General features: G+C 41.6%; 1 protein-coding gene across 15 annotated transcripts in view; it reads right to left on the minus strand.

Moving 5' to 3' along the window:
- Positions 1-15,416, minus strand: part of SUPT3H (SPT3 homolog, SAGA and STAGA complex component) — a 559,042-nt gene that overhangs the window by 291,477 nt on the left and 252,149 nt on the right. For 14 of the 15 annotated variants that reach the window (XR_012655472.1, XM_032802086.2, XM_075063614.1 and 11 more), the window contains one exon: positions 13,676-13,760. The exons of the other annotated variant lie outside the window; for it this stretch is intronic. Coding sequence is in view for 13 of the 14 variants with exons in the window: in XM_032802086.2 (XP_032657977.2) it covers positions 13,676-13,760 (85 nt within the window). In the remaining variant the exon portion in view is untranslated. The remainder of the gene's footprint in view (positions 1-13,675; positions 13,761-15,416) is intronic. 15 annotated transcript variants of the gene reach the window in all.

Consider the following 15,416-nt stretch of genomic DNA (forward strand, 5'->3'; position numbering starts at 1 on the left):
TGGTATCAGAACTATCCTCTTTCTTAATGTGCATTCTCTTACCTAGTGCTGTTCCTTTCTCCATTCCAGTATCCTTTCTTACTTGATTTTCCTCCCTCTCAATATTAAAAACAGGCATGGAGATTACATGAGCATCTCCCAAGCATCTCTCTCAAGTTCCTAGTTTCCAGCTCTTTTAATGAGTTGTGCCAACTTCTATACCAGAAGTCTATTTCCCTCCCTACTCAGGTCAAGTTCACCACATAAGAACTATCCTCTGTCCATGAATGCACCCCACTGCAAACATCTTAAAGCCCTCTTTATACCACCACTGCCTGAGCCATCTGTTGATCATCGTAATTTTGTCTCGCCTTCATTCTCATCCCCCAGAGACAGCCAGAATCTCACTGAAGATCACCTGAGCCTCCAGTTCCTTAAGCATCTTCCCTAACCTGGCATAGTCTCCCTTTATATGTTCTAGTGAGAATCTAGCTGTGTCATTTGTTCCCACATGAAGGATAATCAGTGGATTCTTTCCTGCTATCCTTATGATCTTCTTCAACCTCAGGCATGCCAAATCTTAGCTCCCAGCAGACAGAACACCCTTGTTCTCTGGACCAACTCTGGTAATAAGCCTGTCTGTTCTTCTTAGCAGGGAGTCCCCAGTCACATATGTGTGTCTTTTCCAGGTGATGGTATGATTCTTTGGCCTTCCTCCTGTTCCTTCTGGCTGCAAGTCCTCTTGTCTTTTATTCTCCCTTGAAATCTTCTGCAAATCGTCCTGCATCATCTGGGTGCTCTGAACTCTGGGTATCCCCTTTGGCTCTTCCTCTCTTCTTACAGTACTAGCTGCTCCTCTCTTCTTCCATGTCCTCTCTTCTTCTGTTACAGCCTGCTGTGCCACTTCTCCATTTTCCAACTGAGCAAACCTGTTCCTGAGCTCTATTTCTCCTTCACTAGCCGGTCTTTTCCTCTGCCTGGTTTTCATAGTCATATGCTTCTGCTGACCACCTTCCTCACCCAACACTCTCCCCTCTGAGAGTCCAGCTTGCATCTGCAAATCTTGACTTTTTCCTTCGGCCTCCTCTTGCCTTTGTTCCATCATCTGCTCGAACCCCTTTCAAAACTCAACATGGAGATGCAGGTGGAAACTACGTCTCAGATCTTTTCTTCCATCAGCTCTATCAGGTGGCACTCATACAAATAAAGCTGTTTTCAGGTACCTGCACTAGAATCAGGTGCATCCTGTCAGCTTCCACATGCGGTCATCTTCATTGTCTCTTCCATTGCGTGAGTCATTACCACTGCTGCCTCTGCATCTGCCATAGCCTTCCTGCCTAAACTTCTGCCAAGGAAAAAGGGGGAAAAAACAAAAACAAATCCAGACCACCACATACCTCTTCCCCATTCCCCTCTGCAAAAAACAAACAAACAAATAAAAAAAACCACACACACCTGTAACTCCAACTCCTCGTTTACAGCTCTGTTCGCTGGTTCCTGTGCTGCTGCTTCTGTGCCGTTGGCTGACTGTTTGGCTGCATTTATAGGCCCCTTAACCAGAGTAGCACCACCCCTTAATCAGGATTCTACTTCTCTCACAGCACACTACCATCTACCAGCCTCTACAAACTGAACAAAGGAAAAAAACCCACACAGAAAACAGAAAAAAACATACAACACCCACAAAAAAAACTCAATCGCTGCCCCCAAGATCAGGTGCTTGTCTCCTCCCTTCTTGTCCAACAGAACTCCCGCTCTAACTCCTCTGTTGGCTACCCATCTCTTATCTCCCACAGCACACTGCCCTCTAGCAAGCTCCATCAACTAAGCAAAAAAACCCAGAAAGAACATACAACACCCATATAAATTCACTCACTGCCTCAAATGACAATGGCTTTCCTCCTACCTTCCTCTCCAACAGAAATTCCCCTCTGTAATACTCACTCCAATATCCTGGAACGGACACGGCTACAACGCCACATACAACAAAAATAACGACTGTGGTGTTCTGACCTGATCTAAATCCACACTAGGCCTCTGGTAGAAGCTTCTCGCATACTGTTTTAACAAGATGACTGAACAAAATACAAGCAGCTTTCAGAGTAGCAGCCGTGTTAATCTGTATCTGCAAAAAGAACAAGAGTACTTGTGCTCTTGTTAGTCTCTAAGTTGCCACAAGTACTCCTGTTCTTTTTGAAAATACAAGCAAGAATGTTACCACCTACAGAGGTAGTAACACAGTGGGGATGCAACAGCTTGAGTTACAATCAGGCATTAGCAGCTAATGCTATCACTCTGTGCTGCTAATCAAATCTGTCTGTGTAACTCGAGTGTTGTTCTGAAGTGTGGTCACTTCATTTTAAGGTAGGCTAACTTGAGATAGTTCTGCTGTGAACACATACCCTCAGAAAGCTGATGCCCAGGCCTTCACACAGCCAAGAATACTAAATCTCACATTCAAATACGATTTAACTTCCTATCTTTGCACCAGGCTCTGAAGGTGCACCAAACTGTGTAACAGTGAAATATTTAGACCTTTTATTCATCTGTAGCTCTGGGGAAATCACCTGTTCTGGAATGATCCTATGAGTCATGTTGACAAGAGTTCCCTTTGAGAGAGTTTCTGTTACTCCAACAGCTTCTGCTTCTGTAATAAGAATGACATACTGACAATCTCTTGGGCTCAGAACGTGTGTACGAGACGTGCAGGATGAAACAATAATAGCCAGAGACTTGGTGTTGCACCGTTGAGTGAGTGGAGATACTGTTCACTCCAGGAGCTGTAGTTTCAATCTCCTGTCCACTTAAGAGAAAGCAGTATTTACTACAACCAGATGGCTGCATTCTCACAGGGTGATTTCTCCAGACAGAGGAAGCAAGATACATCGCAGGCCATGGAGTGCTCCAGAGAGTATCAGAAGAACTAAAAGTAATACTTTTCACTATAAAACATTATGTCTTAATCTGAAAAAAGGAAAGGGGATCAGCAAAAATAAAAAGCATCAAAGGTGAAAATTAAGTCTAGCCAGTCAAACTTACCCAACCCTACCTGCTTCAGACAATAAGCCCCATGAGTAGGTTTAACCAGCCCCTTTTAAAGGGAAGAATGACATCGTGAAAGAGGAGGTTACTCACCTGTGCAGTGGCTGAGGTTCTTCGAGATGAGCGTCCCTGTGGGTGCTCCACTCTAGGTGTTGGTGTGCCCCTGCGCCTTTGCTCGGAGATTTTTACAGCAGTACGCATATTGGTTGCACACGCACAGAGCCTGATCCCGCCCGCTCTGAGTGTACCTTAATAGTGAGTGTGCACAACCGGTCTCCTCAGTTCCTTCTCTACAATGGAAGCTACCCCAACTCTGAAGCCGAGGGGAGGAGGGTGGGTAGTGGAGCACCCACAGGGACACATCTCAAAGAACATCAGTTACTGCGCAGGGTGAGTAACCTCCTCTTCGATAGAGAGAGATGTCCCTGTGGGTGCTCCACTCTAGGTGACTTCAAAGCAGTGTATCTCAAGAAGGTCGGGACTTCGGATTTGGTAGGAATGCAGTAGATAATACAGCTCTGCCTAATTGTGTATCAGAAAGAGGCCTTGAGCAGGGCATAGTGCTTAACAAATGTGTGTTTAGAAGACCAAGTGGCCGCTTTACAGATATCTGCCAGGGGAACTTGGCATAGAAAAGCCATGGAGGTAGCCACAGATCTACTGGAGTGAGTTCTGATGCTGGCTGAAGGTGTAACTTTATCTGATAGCACAGTTGGATACACTCAGAAATCCAGTTTGAAAGTCTCTGGGTTGAAATAGGTGTCCCTTTGAAACATTCTATGATGGAGACAAAGAGTCTACAAGAGTTCCTAAAGGGCTTGGTTCTATCCAAGTAGAAGGACAAAATCCTGCAAACGTCTAACATATGCATTGTGGATTCAAAAGAGTTTGCATGTGGTTTAGGAAAGAAGGTTGGTAGGTGTATCGGCTCATTGATGTGGAATGACAGATGCACCTTTGGAAGAAATTTGGGGTGTAATTGAAGGGTAACCTTGTCCTTAAAAAACAGTGTATAGGGTGGGTCTGCCCTGAGTGCTGTTATTTCTCAGGCCCATCTGGCAGAGGTGATTGCCACTAAGAATGTTGTTATCATAGAGAGGTGTAAAAGGGAGCAAGTGGCTAGGGCCTCGAATGGTTGTTGAGTTACACAGGATAATACTAAGTGAAGGTCCCACAGAGGGGTAGGTGGTTTAATGTCTGGGTATAGGGATTGGAGTCCTTTGAGAAAACACTCGGTGGTTGGATGAGCAAAAACAGAGGTATCATCGATCTTGTCATGAAAAGTTGTAATAGCACAGCTAAGTGGAATTTGATGGAGCTGAAAGAAAGGCCAGATTGCTTAAGGTCTAATAGGTAGTCAAGTATGAGCGAAAGAGATGTAGAAGTAGGTGGAAGTTGTTTAGTTGAGCACTATTGTATGAATCACTTCCACTTTCGGAGATAGGTGATGCAAGTAGATTGTGTTCTGCTATGTAGGAGCACTCTTTGAACCTGCTCAGAGCATGCTAGTTTGTTTTGGGAGAACCATGTAGGAATCAAGCTTTGAGGTGAAGCATGGACAGGCTGGGGTGAAGAAATTGGCCGTGTTGCTGTGATAGAAGGTTTGGAGTAAGGGGCAATGAAATTGGTGGGCAAACTGACATTCTGGTAAAGAACGGAAACCACGGTTGTCTTGGCCACGAGGGAGCAATCAAAAACACTGTGGCACGATCTGTTCGTATCTTTGTCAGAACTCTGTAGAGAACCGGTATCGGGGGAAAAGCATAGAGTAAGTCCTTGTGCCATGGGATCATAAACGCATCTCCCAGGGAATATTTGCCCAGTCCTGCTCTAAAGCAAAATACGAGACATTTCGTGTTTTTTGCAGTTGCAAAAAGGTCTATGGTTGGGTAGCCCCAAATGCGGAATATATTGCGGATGATCATCTTGTTTATCTCCCATTCGTAATCCCAGGGAAACCATCTTCTTAATTCGTCCACTGTGGTATTCATAGCTCTGGGAAGATTGGTGCCTTGCGAACAACATGCGGATATCAGCCACCTATTCCAGAGCTTCATAGCTTCTGTACAAAGTGAGTGAGAGGGAACTCCTCCCTGCCTGTTTATATAGAACATGCAGGTGATGATGTCTGTCATTATCCATACACGGCTGCAGATTAATGGGAGGAAGTGACGGCAGGTGTTGCATATGGCTCGAAGTTCTAGGACGTTTATCTGCATGGAGGTTTCAGTTGATGACCATAGTCCCTGGGCTGTGTGGTGGAACATGTGTGCACCTCTCACCCTGTGAAGGATGCACTGGTAGTCATTATGAGGGATGAAGCATCCTGGAGAAAGGGGACTCCTGAGCAGAGGTTGGAGGGAACTGTCCACCATAGGAGAGAGTCTTTGACTCTGAAAGATATGGATAGAGGCTTGTTTCGAGCGTGCACATTCGGTCTGCAAACCATGACCAACCAAGCTTGGAAGCACCTCATGTATAGTCATGCATTCTGAACCACAAAAGATAGAAAATTAGTAACTAAGTACTACTGGTAACAAACTAACTAACTAGGAAGGAATTCAAACTAAGTGAGAGAAGAAGTCTAACGAGTCTGCGGAGCTCCATCTCAGGCCGGGGATGGTAGCGAAGGAACTGAGGAGACTGGTAATGTATGCATACTATTAGGGTACACTCAGAGCTGGGGACGGGGGCAGGCTCTGCGTGTGCGCAACCAGTAAGAGTACTGCTGTAAAAATCTCTGAGCAAAGGTGCAGGGACTCACCAACACATGCAGTGGAGCACCCACAGAGACATCTCTCTATCAGATGGCAAGAGAACTTACACCCCCTCGATCACAGAATCACAGAATATCAGGGTTGGAAGGGACCTCAGGTGGTCATCCAGTCCAAACTCTTGCTCAAAGCAGGACCAATCCCCAACTAAATCATCCCAGCCAGGGCTTTGTCAAGCCTGACCTTAAAAACCTCGAAGGAAGGAGATTCCACCACCTCCCTAGGTAAACCATTCCAGTGCTTCATCACCCTCCTAGTGAAAAAGTTTTTCCTAATATCCAACCTAAACCTCCCCCACTGCAACTTGATGAAATTATGCTCCCACTAAAGTCAACAGCTTAACTCCCACTCACTTTTATGGGGGGCCAGGATTTCACCCACTGTCTGAACTAGCAAAAATGGACTTACAGACTGGGTCTTCCCTTAAGTGAAACGAGAAGACATCTTTGTGCCTCAAAAATGGAAGCCAAGACCTTCAGACTCTTTGTTGGTTGGAAAGGGAGACTGACAACCACTTCTGTACATATGCTATCTTTCATTGCTATGTCTTAAGTGTCTCTGATGTACGAGAACACTAAACAATAATATTTAGCTCACAAACAGCACTTTTACCTTCAAAATATGAACTCCACACAATGGATACTTAATGAGTTAGACATTAACCTTTGTATTACAGATTGGGAAACATGGGCAAGTAAATTGTAAATTACTTGCTCAAATCCAGAGGAAGTCAGCCTCAGAGCTGAGATTTCGGCCTTCCAGTCCTATGCGCAGACCAGGCTTCTCATGAAATAAAATTTCACATCTCTTTACTAAAGATTTCAAAAGTCTAGTCAATATATAGAAACTAATACAAATAAAATAGAATTTACGGATAATTTCTGTCTTGAGATGTCATGGGAGGCACTTGTGCATAGCTGAGGACAGAATGGAGCCCTTAAGGATAGGGAAGTACCACACATTGCACAGAAATTAGTGAATTAACTGGCAGAAGTATGTCATTCAGACTGAACAAGATGGTGGACAATATTTAATAGCACAATGCTTTCAGTTCTTCTGTTCTTATTACTTCTGCATTTTAACTGCTTCTAGTTCTTTATATGAACTTTACCCAGCATTTCCTGTTTTGTTTCCCAAAATCTGCTGCTGTAACTGATACACGGGTAAGTATTACATTTAGTACTATAATTATTTGCAACAAGCTGTAAACAGATCATATATAATGCCCCTTTGTGATGAACTAGGAATGTTCTTAATGTTTTCTCTGAATACTGTGTTGATGCCTCAGTGTCCCCATGGCAGTTCTTAAGTATCTGGCAGAGCAAAGGGCCAGTGCACCTAAATGCCTGACCCTCTGTCTCCTAGCAACTGATGGCCTGGGCCCCTCCTCTGCAAAGGTGCCAGCTGAAGGTGTTGGAGACAAAGGGATCAGGTGACCTCCTGGCCTGGGAAAGGAGCTGAGCAGAGAGGAGGGGCTGGAGGGGGTGGTTAGTCTGGAGCTGGCTGGGGACAAGGAGTGAAGTGCAGACCTAGGGGTCTGGCTCACTGCCCCCCAGAATGGACCCGGCCGAGGGGTCTGGTTCGCTGTATCTACAAGCTCTGTTTTAGACCCTGTTCCTGTCATCGAATAAACCTCTGTTTTGCTGGCTGAGAGTCACGTCTGACTGCAAAGTGGGGGTGCAGAACCCTGTGGCTTCCCCAGGACCCCGCCTGGGTGGGCTCGCTGTGGGAAGCCCACGGAGGGGCAGAGGATGCTGAATGCTCCAAGGAGAGACCCAGGAGGTGAAGACGTGTGAGCTTCTTGCCCTGAACAAGTCTGCTTCAAGGGAGAGGAGGCTCCCCAAAGTCCTGACTGGCTCTGTGGGGAGCTGTTCCAGAGCATTGCCCGGGGACTCCGTGACACCCTTCTACTATGCATCTAGAGCAGGGGTTCTCAAACTTCATTGAACTGCAACTCCCTTCTGACAACAAAAACTACTATATGACCCCAGCATGGGGGACCGAAGCTTGAGCCCGCCCAAGCCCTTCTGCCCTTGGCAGGGGGGACCAAAGCTGAAGCCCATGGGCTTCAGCCTCAGGCAAGGGGCCAGTAACCTGAGCCCATGACTGAAGCCCTTGTGCTTCAGATTTAGCCCGAGGCAGTGGGAGTTGGGTTTCTGGCTCAGGCCCCAGCAAGTCTAAGCCAGTCCTGGTGACCCCATTAAAATGGAGTGGCAATCCACTTTGGGGTCTCAACCCACCGTTTGAGAACTGCTGATCTAGAGTACACAACAGGCAACCAGGATATGCAGTGTTCTCCTTCAGCCCCCACCCCCTAAGCCCTTTTCTATTTACTGCTCTCTAATCCAGTAAAGCACAGACTCTACAATATTGTGTTAAGTTAATTAACTACAGGTATTAAATTCAATTTGTTTCTCTCTGCTTCGAAATTTTCCATTTATTGCAGATTTTTTTATTGTAATATCTAACCACACTACAAATGTCAGAGGGAAAAATGAATCTTGGCAGTGTCAGAGACAACCGGGGCATTCTGCACCCAGGAAGGAGCCCAGTGAGATAATTTCTGTTATTGGCATCCAAGAAATTGTTGAGCTTTTTTGCTGCTTGGCAAGGAATACATCTCCTTTTTCCTCCTCCTTTTTGGGCTTTAAATGTGAAGGGATGAGATTTGAATTCCTCTTTTCCCACTGCTGCAACCAGTATCAGTAACTATTTGCCTCACTGCAACTGCCCCAGGATCTAGCACTACACGCAACAACAGCGAATATGCACATTATCTTCATGTTTCTGCTAAAATTATCAGAGATGAAATAGCGTAAGTGCTAATGTCTAAATTCCTGATCATGTAAGTTGCTCCACGCTGACTCTGGGGTTCACCCACATGGAGTAACTTTCACGAATGGATTTATTACATTTTGGATTCAACATCCCAGTTAAATGAATAAGGCAGTTCACACTTTCTTCAGAGTTATTGTTTCAGGCTATCTGCAAAATCAAGCAGACAGAATTGGATCAGTGTAAACACGGTTCAAATTATTAAAGTTATTTTTGCAACTATACGGGCCAGAGACTTTTTCATACAAAGGCTTATATCCTGGAGCACGTCTGTGCATCTACTGAAAAGCAAAAAGAGGGAATAATGTTGCCATTTATACAGTCATATAACTGCATTGTAGCCAGTAGCCATGGCATGGATAACACCACATCAAGACAGAAAAGGTGTGATGTAGTGTTCTGAAAATGGGAGACTGAGTCAGGAACCCTCCAGTTCTAGTGTTCGCTCTGATGGAAGCCTTCCATGGCTGTGGGAAAGTTAAAACCTTTTCCCTATCTATAAAGCAGGAATAAGAACATTACAGCAGTCTTCTGGAAATTAATTCATCATTTAATATTTGTGAAGAGCTTTGCAAATTATCATCATCAATAGTCTTTCTTCACTGTGGGGAGGGATAGCTCAGTGATTTGAGCACTGGTCTGCTAAACCCAGAGTTGTGAGTTCAATTCTTGAGGGAGCCATTTGGGGATTGGTCCTGCTTTGAGCAGGGGATTGGACTAGATGATCTTCTGAGGTCTCTTCCAACCCTAATGATTCTATGATTATTAACTGTTCTATTGTCTTTTGTAAGATATTTGATCTCCTTTTTAGGAGTACAGTAGCTACTACTGAAAACATCTGTTTTATCTCTGTACAACAACCTTTCCAGGAGCAACCAATTTCCTTGAGCTTAGATTTTAAGTTCTTTGGAGCAATGGCTTCTATTCGTGTGCATACAACACCCAGTACAACGGAGACTTGAATGGAGCATCTAAGTGCTACTGCAATACAAATAAATAAATAAAATCTAAGAATTATTATTAAATCATTTATAAATAAATACAAATCAGTTTTTAAATATTTGAACAAAAACTTTCATTCAGCAAGGTTTGTCTCTGGAAATGTACTCCAGATCCCTGGTTCAACTTGACTTTGGAATAAAAGCTTTGCTACTGTGCTCTGTGAGAGGGGAAATGTAATTAATTATTTTGAACTTTAAAATATTTATTTCATATAATTATTTTGATATATTGACAATATGCCCAGGCAAAGTTCCATGTGTCTATTTTCATTCTATCCTTGCTTATTGTTTTTGCTTTCTATTGAGTGTTCTGCAAATATCCAAAAATGTATTATAATTAAAATATAGAAATATATTTAAACATTATTAGTATGGTTAATTTCCTAGTGTTGTTATAGTAACGTACACAGTTTGCATGTACTGTACTATTATACTGATCTGATATTTTTCTGCCTAGTACAGCTTAGCACCTGCTTGAATTATATAATAGTGGTAAAAAACTGGCCATTTCTATTTGTAGTGCATTATTCAGTACACCAAAAAGATTCTTTCTGGTAGCAACCATGATACATTAATCTCAAAGCAGTGTGCTTTCCAAGGATTTGTCTTGTTTTGTGTTGTCATTCCCCAGGGCACCCAGACCTCATGAAGTATATAATGGTTCAAAGTAGCTACCATATAAATCTGTCCAAACGGGCCCCTTCTTTAATAGGGTTCGGATAAATTTAAAAAATAGGAAGTCAGAACTATAAATTTCAGAGATATCAAAAGTAAATCCATCAGTGCTAATCAAGATGGCAACTTATTTTGGAAGCACATATCTGGATTTAATCAAGTATTCTCTCTTCCTAGAAATGCCTACTAAGAAAGATGTATACAACAACATGTTGACCTTGCATCACATACACAAACAACTTCTCAAATGAAATAGTAGACAAATATGTCAAAAATATATCTCAGTTTTCAGGACGAAAATAATCAATTGCATAATGTAGCACAGTGTTTTGAGCAACATGATTGGAATATAGGCACTGTGCACTCAAGTTTACAACAAGCATTTATTACAAAGTTTGTGTGTGTTTTTAATACTCTCATGTAGGTAGAGTTATCTAAAAAATGAGAAGACAGTATAAATATTTAATAACAGCTCAGTAAGAATGTGAATTATTATAGGATAACGAATGTGCAAAAATCATTTCCAGAAGCCCATCCTGGCATATATAAAAGGCCATGATTTAAGAGTTCCGTCCTGGAGGTGTCAAAGGTCAAAACAACGAGCTATTAAAGATACTTTCACTTCCCTTGAAATAAAGTGCTGTCTTGGGCCAAAAGGTGAGAGGTTAGAAAAACAGTTTGTCTGCTGGTCTATTCCCATTCCTCCTCCTGACAGGAAATCATACATGCTCCTAGACACCATTTAGGGTTAACCTAGGGTCATGGCCATCAACTAAGTATCCAGCTAAAGGAATTCATTATTTATTTATTCAAAAGAAAAGATGGCAGGGCCACAGGTTAAATTTTTGTCAAACACAAATTTTACACAAAGTTCAGCTAAGCATTAATCGTGCAATAAAATAAATAATCCTCATTCCATTGCCACTAAAGGAAGAGTAAAGCTGTGGCCATAATTACGTATGATTAAGGAAACAACTGTAAAAAAAAAAATCTTATGATTATGTACATGGTTGTTAGGTCAAGAAGACAAACTGAGTTTTCTTAGTAGGTATAAGACTGAAATTGGAAATTTCATCTTATCCTTTATGATGCGGTTCAGACCAAATCCTGTAATTCCAATATTGAAGTTTTTTAAAATGAACTATAAAAAAGCATAAATTATTAATTTATAGTGAGGTTCACTATTGTTCAGGTGCATGTTCACACATCTAAAAAATGTCCTGCTATGCGTACACAATTTTGGGAGATACACTGTAGAATAATATACCTAAATGTTTTCTAAAAATGTAAACTAGATAATATTTTAAAATTGTCATTTGGATGGTCTTATGGAGTTGCATTAATACCAAGTGTCAAAATACAGGGAACAAGAGGTTTTCTTCCTGGTTTGAGACAATAATTTCTCAATATAAAGTCCTCAGTAGACATGGTTGATTTTATTTTTTATTAATAAACAAAAATGAAAATTTCAAAGTTGCTTGAATTTCACAGCATTCAAAACAGGCCCATTTTGGTTTTACACAACTTTTTGGTCACCATTTTTAATAAAGTCAGGTGTTTTTTTTAATTGAAAATATTATAATTTTTTTATTAAGTATTCACTAAGCAAAAAAGTCAAACATTTTGATGTTTTTGATAATTGTTTTAAAACATCACACAAAAATGAAAATGTCAATAGTTTGAGAAATCTTTTTACTTTTGAAACGGAAAAGGGTATTTGTCAATTGAAAATTTGTTCTTTGAAAAATTTCAACCAGTTTTACCCCCAATTTAGCTGGGTCTTGAATTACACACATATTAGTTACATAGCACCATAGAACCAGAAACAAACCATATGTCCTGTGTGATGAACTAGGGCAATGTCTCTGCAATTTATGAGACTGATATTATAAAGCTGTATTATGAGAAAGTGCTGTATCATAAATGCCTATATGTACATGGATCCCTGCTGACAAGCCCCTTAGCACATACACCCCAGACAAATACAGTGGGAACTAGAGGTTAATCATGGTACTTAAACCTGACAAAAAATTATGCTAAAAAGTAGCTCAAGCCTTGAAAATCCACTTTAGCTGAAGAGAGGGGAAAGCCGGAACAATGAAAAGTTACCCAGAAGACAGAAGAAAGTCACACAGGAACAGGAGAACTAGACAGGAAGTGGGGCTGGAGAAAGCAAGTTCACGGACGTGGGTAAGGGGCTCCAGAAGGAGAGGTCAATAAGCAAGTAGCAGCCTTATGAGGTGGGGGGCCCTACACACTTTCCTAAGCCCAGATGGTCTCAAGGACTCTGGATCACCCAACAGACTCAGACCCAGCCCAAACAATGCCCTGGAGTGCTGAGGAAAAACTGAGGCAAGGACATACATCTAGTGTTTGTTGTTTTGTATGAACTGCACTCTCCTGTACTTTACATGATTAAGGATAAAAGAGCATTAATGTGTTAAACAATGTACAAAATGTATGTGTGTATATGCGTCACAACTACTACATGCACCTGAAAACGTTAAACTGTAAACCAGAAGTTTCATACTTTTGGGGTAGAGTTCTGGGAAAGGGGTGTGCACTGTGCCTAGAGAGACTAGGAGGCTGGACAGCAGGTTCCAACACTGGGAGGGGGTGCCAGATAGTAGGTCTGCACCCCGAGAATGTGCTGAGACACCCAAGACTGGGGCAGTGGTTAGACGCTGTTCAGGCTCCAGAAGCTTAAAACTTTCCAGGGGATCCAGAGCACAGAGGCTTGGATTCCCTTCACAGCAGACCTACTGGGTGGGTGGAAAGGGGTTCTCACCTGGATCTTACACCCTTCATATCTGGAAGTTTAACAATGAACATGTGGACAAAGGTAGTGCCTTTGCGATTTTCAGCAGTGATTTCTCTAGACCAGAAGTGGTGTGCCGAGTCTTCATTTATTCATTCTAATATAAGGTTTCGCATGCCAGTAATACATTTTAACGTTTTTAGAAGGTCTCTTTCTATAAGTCTATCATATATATAACTAAACTATTGCTGTATGTAAAGTAAATAAGGTTTATAAAACATTTAAGAAGTGTAATTTAAAATTAAATTAAAACGCAGAGCCCCCCCAGACCAGTGGCCAGGATGCGGGCAGCGTGAGTGTCACTGAAAATCAGCTCGCGTGCCGCCTTCGGCACACGTGCCATAGGTTGTCTACCACTGCTCTAGACTATCATGGATGGAACGTTGTTTACGTATTCTAAAGGGAGTTGTCCTTTTCTCTAAGTATAGTCACTACATGATAACATATAGCCTGAAGAATAAGAGGTAAAACATTCTCAATATTCTTACAGAAAAGATTGTGTTGTACCCACATGGAACACGTTGTAATCAAAAGACTAAAGATATTCTTACCAAATTAATCAGCTGCATGTGGATGATATCTTCCACTAACACTGCAGTTTCATGAAGGGGCCTGCGAACATCCCCTAAGGAAAACCTGGAAAAAAAATGTTTCACATAAGGCTACCAAATTGGAAGAAGAAAAACAAAAACAAAAACCTTACATGAAATCAAACAAAAAGGAAAAAATCAGCCATATTTAAACTTCTAGTGAATTGAAGATGAATTGATTAAATTAAGAAAGAGAGCACAGAGGATGAATATCAGAAGAACAAATCCTAACACAGTGAGATATATTAGAGAGTGGAATGGCCACTGAAGAGCAGACGTGAAAGCCCAACTACTAGGGACAAAACTACAGCAGCCCAAGTTGTAGTAAATGTACTGTAGAGATCAATCCTATGTTAGAAAGGGGATTAATAGAATAGGTCTTAACCACCTTTAATTTCTATGAGGCTGCTACAGCCACATCATCATATGGTATCTAACAGTCAGGATATTATTTCCCCTTCTGTTTACAAATTGACATACATTAAGTTTTTACTCATCAAAATATTTACATTAAATGTTTATGTTAGTGTCTTCTTTTCCCAAAGCTAAATGCTAAGTAACACATGCTTTCAGAAGGAAGTGTTAAGGACTAAAAGAAAGGATTTTTTAGGAATTATTACAGACACCTTGTCAAGTGAATTTTCTTCTATGACCTTTGTAATTCAGCCCTAAAATGCCCTACCTCAAAATGCACAATATTGACGAGACCAGGAATAGTTACAGAAGCAGTTGTGGTGGTAGGTTTGAAAAGAAAAAGACATACAAATAGGAAATCAAAGATTCAGGTGAAATATTGGTAAAACCGAAGAGATCGTTACAGCACAAACATATTTGTTGTCAGTCTAACTTTGATTCAACAGAACTTCTTGGTAAAGAAAGTAAATTGTTCACAGCACTCATGTGATTAAACTGCTTCAAGGGAACAACCTCAATGTATTGGAAGAACTGAAGTAAGGCGCAGCATCCCCTATCCTATCTCTAATGTGATCTGGCATAAAATAAGAGTATCCAATTATTAGGGTGAGTCCAAATCTTTCCCTGAATCAGGTATCTGTAATAAATGCCAATTCAGGGCCAAATATTGTAGATCTCCTCAGTCTAATACCAAACTAAGCTTACTCTTAATAGCATCATCTGCAAATCACAGGCTAGACCACCACCAGCCTTCTTAATCCTGAGAACGCTACTGATTCAAAGAAAAAACAGGGGAAATCAGAGAACATGTGGACTAAAAGGGGGGAAACAGATTGTAAAGCTAGGCAATTTCTACCCTATTATGTAAGGCAAGTAGGATCCTATTTATTTTAAAAAAGGGACTAACATCTCTTCTGTTCTCCCAACACCCTGAGGTTGGAAGTCCAAGCCACGCTCAGGCAGAACTGAAGCATCCAGGATTCTGATCGTGGGACTCTGCTTACCATTTCATGCTTACACTAACACTGCAACAAAACTTCCCACACAAAACATCAGCTTCACTGCATGACTGCATGATACACACATAACTTAGAAACAATTTTTTAACACATCAGCCACATTACATGATGAAATGTGCAGCTATAAAATAAGTAGCAATACTCAGCCTTTGCCTACTTTACATACAGATCCCATATGTTGAAGAGCTGAAGAGTGAGAAGGAACTTATTAAAGAACTTTTCCCTCACCTCAATTTCTCCTTCCACACAGAAATAAGACATGGAAATTT

The sequence above is a fragment of the Chelonoidis abingdonii genome, chromosome 3, assembly GCF_003597395.2.
Source record: "Chelonoidis abingdonii isolate Lonesome George chromosome 3, CheloAbing_2.0, whole genome shotgun sequence".
Classification (NCBI taxonomy): domain Eukaryota; kingdom Metazoa; phylum Chordata; order Testudines; family Testudinidae; genus Chelonoidis; species Chelonoidis abingdonii.